Source organism: Juglans microcarpa x Juglans regia, chromosome 4D, assembly GCF_004785595.1.
Source record: "Juglans microcarpa x Juglans regia isolate MS1-56 chromosome 4D, Jm3101_v1.0, whole genome shotgun sequence".
In the NCBI taxonomy this organism is placed as follows: Eukaryota; Viridiplantae; Streptophyta; class Magnoliopsida; order Fagales; family Juglandaceae; genus Juglans; species Juglans microcarpa x Juglans regia.
Genome location: NC_054600.1, coordinates 3628144 through 3633870, shown reverse-complemented (window position 1 = coordinate 3633870; position 5727 = coordinate 3628144). Strand labels below are relative to the sequence as shown.

At 38.2% G+C, this 5727-nt stretch overlaps 1 protein-coding gene across 1 annotated transcript; it reads right to left on the bottom strand.

Moving 5' to 3' along the window:
* Positions 1 to 2933: 2933 nt before the first annotated feature.
* LOC121260916 (pentatricopeptide repeat-containing protein At3g62890-like) lies at positions 2934 to 5312 on the bottom strand. Its single transcript, XM_041162994.1, has one exon. The coding sequence runs from the start codon at positions 5278 to 5280 to the stop codon at positions 3277 to 3279; it is 2004 nt and encodes a 667-aa protein (XP_041018928.1). The 5' UTR covers positions 5281 to 5312; the 3' UTR covers positions 2934 to 3276.
* Between the last annotated feature and the right edge of the window lie 415 nt (positions 5313 to 5727).

Here is a 5727-nt window from a genome sequence, read left to right as displayed (position 1 = left end):
TTGTAAAAATGCCAATGCAGTTGGCAATGGGTATGTTGTCTTTTTCGGAGTTTGCTTGCCTGAAGGGGTTTTCTCAGGGGTATTTATTGAAAGAAGATTTCTCTCAGTTTTTTTCTTTATTTTTAAATTGCTGAGGTGTTGAATAATTGGTGCATTATCCACTTGGTGACCACTCTTTTTATTTTTGAAGTGTTTTTCTGATTTTGGGTTGGTGGACAGCTCAAAAAGCTAGATTAATAGACTGCTCAATTCAAGCTAACTATTTTATTTATTTATTTATTTATTTTTTTAAGACGGGAAGATTCCTTATTATTAAAAAAACCCTCACTTTTGACGGAGGAATACCTTATACATTCCATATGTCACAAAACTAGAGCCTTACAAACATTTTTTCTCAAACCAAATAACTGGTGAAATTACATCCAGGAAGGACTCCCTCCAAACACTAAGATCATTCACATGCCAAGCATATTTGGCCAGTCTGTGTGCTCCTTCATTTCCCATGCGTCCAATGTGCTGTATCTTGCAGTTCCTGAAAATCTTCATCAATTCTTTAGTCTCTTTAATAAGATTGCCTAGCAAAGACAATGACTCTCCTCCATCTTGAAGTGCTTCTACCATTAATAGGGAATCACTTTCTACAATAAGATCAGGTATACCCCGATGAAGGCAGAATTGCAGTCCTCTGAAAATAGGCAGTAGTTAAATCTCTGTTGGGTCATTAACTGCAAATTCCTTTTTGCTTGCTGCCATAACAACTTCTCCCTTATCATCTCTAAGTAGGATGCCCACCCCTGCTTTTTATTGATCATGAAACATAGCCCCATCTACATTGAGCTTCAAGACTCCTTGTGGGGGAGGTATCCAACAGCATTTAACTCTACTGGTCATCTTTCAACTATTTTTAACATCTTTATGGTCTTTCAATAAAGATAAAGCATAATTCACTGCTTCTTCAGACTTTAAATCTTTATTCTCATAAACTTTTTGATTTCTTCTATACCAAAAACCCCAAGCAATAAGAAAAAACTTTTCCAACTCCTCCTTGTTACCCCTAGCTCTCACCTGTCTTGCTATATCAACAAATTTTATGTTTCTTGCTTCAGGTTGTAGGTATAATAACTGGTTTTCCCAACTCTCTTTCAGAGGTGGACAAAACTATAATGCATGTGTAAGATCTTCCACTTCATCACAACAGAACTGAAAGCAATCATCCAATAGCACACGCCTCTTCTTTAAATTAGCTTTTGTTGGTAGCCCATTCTTGCAAGCTCTCCAAGCAAAAACCTTCACCTTGTTAGGATCTGTAACTTCCACAACTCTTGCCGTATGTGTTTTTGTTCTTCTGTATTGGAGCTTTCACCCTCTTGGCTTTCTTTTCCCAATGGTCGAAACAATTTATAAGCACTACTCACACTGTACATCCCATTCTTCTCTGGTTCCCAAATCAGTTTATCTTCTTGATCACTTGACCTGAGGATAATCTTCAAGACCTCTGCTGCAGTTCTAATTGGGAGAATATGGTTAACTTTTTCTATGTCCCACCACTTTGTATTCTTATCAATGAGACTCGACTTTTTTATTAATATCCAAGCCAACGTCATTAAAACTTAGTTACAAGTTTCTACGATCTGGTATCCAATAATCTGTCCAGAGATTAATGTCTCTTCCATTTCCCACCCTTCATCTACAACCTTGTATCAGCCCTTTCTTTGCTTCCCATACACCTCTCCAGGCATAAGATACGAACGAAAATAGCCCAAACATCTCAAATCTTAAATTCAGGTACTTGCACCTTAAATGCATATTATATATTATATTTTTAACACTGGCTTCTGTAACTAATCATGAAATTTGATTACTGGTTTCAGTGTAGATTTATCGTGAAGACAGTACTTGTAGCTCTACTAGCCATTGGATTGCACTTTCTTTTTTTCCAAGGTGATGCCAAAATGTTTATCTCAGAGGAAGTGACTAAAGGAAAAGCTGGAGTAAAAAATGGTAAAACTAATGCTAAGCCAAAGAATCAACTCGATAAGTCAGGCGCATATGGAAATTCAGTAACAGGTTCTGTGTCAACTGTTTGAGGACAATAATGATAGCATGAGCAGCAACAATTCCAACCAAGATAACTACTTGATAATTCTGGATCATCAACCGAGAGTCACCATTTGTTCTGTAACTGATTGTCAGCCTGGAAAAAGTTGAACTTTCTATGAAGAAGATGGTGTGAATATGTAAACTACAGTAAAAATAAAGATGGTGTGGAAAATGTGTGGCACTTAGATTGGTATCACGTCATTGATGTTGTCTTTCACACTGCTTAGCAGGCAATTAAAGCTTTGTTGGTGTGTGATTGTGCCTTTTCTAGTAATAGTTTGTCATGGTTTGTATGGCCTCCAGGCCCAGTTCCTTTATATTATCATTATCGCCGCCCCCTCACACCCCCCCCCCAAAAAAAAAAATGAAAACGTGTGAGTTCCTTTTTTCCTGTCAATCAAATTCTGAATTATTTAAGCCTCAGTTAAGATGGAATGCTCTTTAAAAATTATTGCTGTCGAAGTTTGAACCTGATTATACTAAACCAACCAGGATAATCATTTTAATTTGACCGAGTACAGGTTCCCCAATTTCTGTTGATTTACTTGGGGGATTCTGAAAGTTGCATGATGTTCATTTTACTTGTCACATAGATTCAATTAATTGCCAACAATGATATTGTATAAGCTCTGACGAGTGTAATTGTCTTGAATGCTTTAAGAAAACATTATCCATAGTACAGAACCAGCATCACTTCTCTTCACCAGAAGCAATCTCATAACATAATTAGTCACAGGAACGTTCTACTATATTCAATTTCCTTCCTGGCAAAAATATGCTACAGCACAACCGTGTAATGTTCCTGCTGTTCCATGCATTCATGCAAATATATCTTAAATAAATCTGCTCATCTTTGTATATATTAAAACCAGGAATGCTCAACTAGTTTCTTACAACAAAAACCTTGTCTTACAGAAGATTTCTCATGTTGTTCTGCACAGGCAAACAATGCTATATTGGCATTTCCTCTCCAAATGTATGGTGTTCATCGAGTTTCGCAGGTAGTCAGACTTGAACAAAACTTCTCTTTTTCAAACTTAAAGTATGCCTTCTCCATTTGAAACCATTGGCTTCGTTTCATTCTTTGGAGTTTGAATCAAAATTCCAATCACTCAGTCCTGTTGTTTCTACTTTCTCACCAAATAGACATTGGACACCATTTTTCTTAAGGAGACCTTACCAATAATCCTTGCAGGAACATTTTCCATTTTTGAAATGATGATAACGAACACGGTCCCTCACAATTATCTCTCGGTTGTAAACTTCTGAAATGATCTTTGTGGCAGAATGGCAGTCGTCGCACACCCTCAAATTATTCACAATTCGGATGGCTGTTCCCGGTGCTGTGCTAAGCAGTCCAAAAGCAATTGCAAGCTTCTCACTGTGGTATCGAAGTGTAGTTTCCTTCTCCTCTTCTTTGATGTCAAACAAAACTTGGGAGGTTTTTGGTGAATAACCTTCCATATGAAGCCTCTCAAAGATCCTGTCCAGCATCAAGTAGATTTCCTTCTTTTGTGAATGTGAACTATCAGCCATTTTGAACCTATGAACAATGCCACCTACATCAATCATGCTACTCCCAGCTGTAGTCTTTATCCCTCTTTCCTTCATCAGTCTTCTTACTTTCTCAACATCATTCCATCTTCCAGCCTCTGCATAGATGTTTGACAATAATGCATAACGACCACTATTTTTCGGTTCCAATTCAAGCAATACCTTCCCTACTCTTTCACCTAATTCAACATGTCCATGTATTCTACAAGCACCCATGAGGGCTCCCAAAACAGCTGCATTGGGCTCCATGGGCATTGAACTTATGAGCTCCTCTGCCTCTTTCAAGAGCCCTGCCCTTCCTAGGAGATCAACCACACACCCGTAATGCTCCATCTCAGGTTCAATACCATAAACATTCTTCATAGAATCCAAAATTGCTAAACCTTCATCAACCATACCGGAATGAGCACAAGCATTTAAAACACCCACAAAAGTTATTTCATTGGGCTTCAATTTTTCCCTTTGCATCTTGGAGAATAACCCAATTGCATCCTCTGCTCGGCCATGCATGGCAAGCCCTCCTATCATGGCATTCCAAGTATAGACTTCTTTCTCTATCATCTTCTCAAAAACCTCCCATGCCATGTCAAGACGCCCACATTTGGCATACAAATCCACCAAAGCAGTCCCTAAAACAGCATCCATGCGCATGGAATTCTTCTTAACATAAGTATGAATCCACCTTCCTTGATCAAGCGCCCCCACATTGGCACATGCAGCTAGCACACTCGACAAGATAAATTTTCTTGGCCTAATATCTTCCCTTTGCATTTCATTGAAAACTTCCAATGCCTCCTTGTAATAACCTCCTTTTATATAACCATCTATGATAGCACTCCAAGATATTTCATCCCTTTTGTCCATTTCATTAAACAATTTCCTAGCCTCTTCAATCATCCCACATTTAGCCAAACCACTTATCATTGCATTCCAAGAGCCAATATTTTTATCCGGCATACACTCAAATAATTCTTTAGCAGCTTCCACGTCTCCACATTTCAAGTATCCATCAACCATCGTGTTCCAGCATATAATATTTGAGACTCCCTCCCCATCAAGCATTCGACGTGCCTCCCTCACACGTCCAAAGGACGCATACATTTGAATTCCAGCACTTTTTATGTGTCCATCTCTGCTTAGCCCATGTTTCACTACATGTGCATGAAATTGCAATCCTTCTTCAATGACATGAGTAATAGTGCAAGCCTTGAACAAAGGAGGATACGTAAACTTGTTTGGCCTAGAATTTGCTGCCACCATCATATGATATAATGAAATAGCCTTAGATGGCTCATTGTTCTCTAAGCACCCTCTGATCACAATATTCCAGACAAAAACATTGGGATTCAGGACATGATCAAAGACCTTTAATGCAAAGCCAAAGTTGTTGAAATGAGGATTTGCATAGCACTTTACCAAGGTGCCAGCAACATAATGGTCTTGAAAGTGGCCAGTCCTGAGTGCAAGGCAATGGGCTAGCTTGAGACACTGTAAAGAAGTGTTGCATTTTGTGTTTAGAAGGTTTAGGATTGTTTTCTGGGAGAGCTTGGAGGCGGATGTGCTCTCTGTTGAGATGTCTTCGGGTTTGAGATGATGAGGAAGATTTGTGGTTGTTGTTGTGCTCATCTTTACTCTGTTATCCAGTAGTGGCTAAGGCACGAGATATGTATGGAAGTGAGGCAACATTATTTATGGTGTTTGAGAAAGCGTGTTCGGTGGTCCATGTGATTGGCTGCTGCCATGAAACGTGGCATATTTTCTTGAAGGATTTTTTGAACCCATAATTCTGCATAAATGCTACCAAACATATTAGGGTTAAATTGGCTTAATCATTAGGCTGTTTCGGAGTATGTACACTTGGTACTCTCAAGTGTTATATCAATTAAAAATTAAAAAATAGTATTTACAATCTTGAAATATGCAGTTCTTGTGTATTTTCTTTAAAAAATATAGAAAAATTTGAAACCCACTTGAAAAAATTATTTTTTCAGAGTGACCTCCACTTTTTTCAAATGAAAAATTATTCTCATCAGCCACTATTCATTATCCCGTACTCCACACACTATGAAAAAA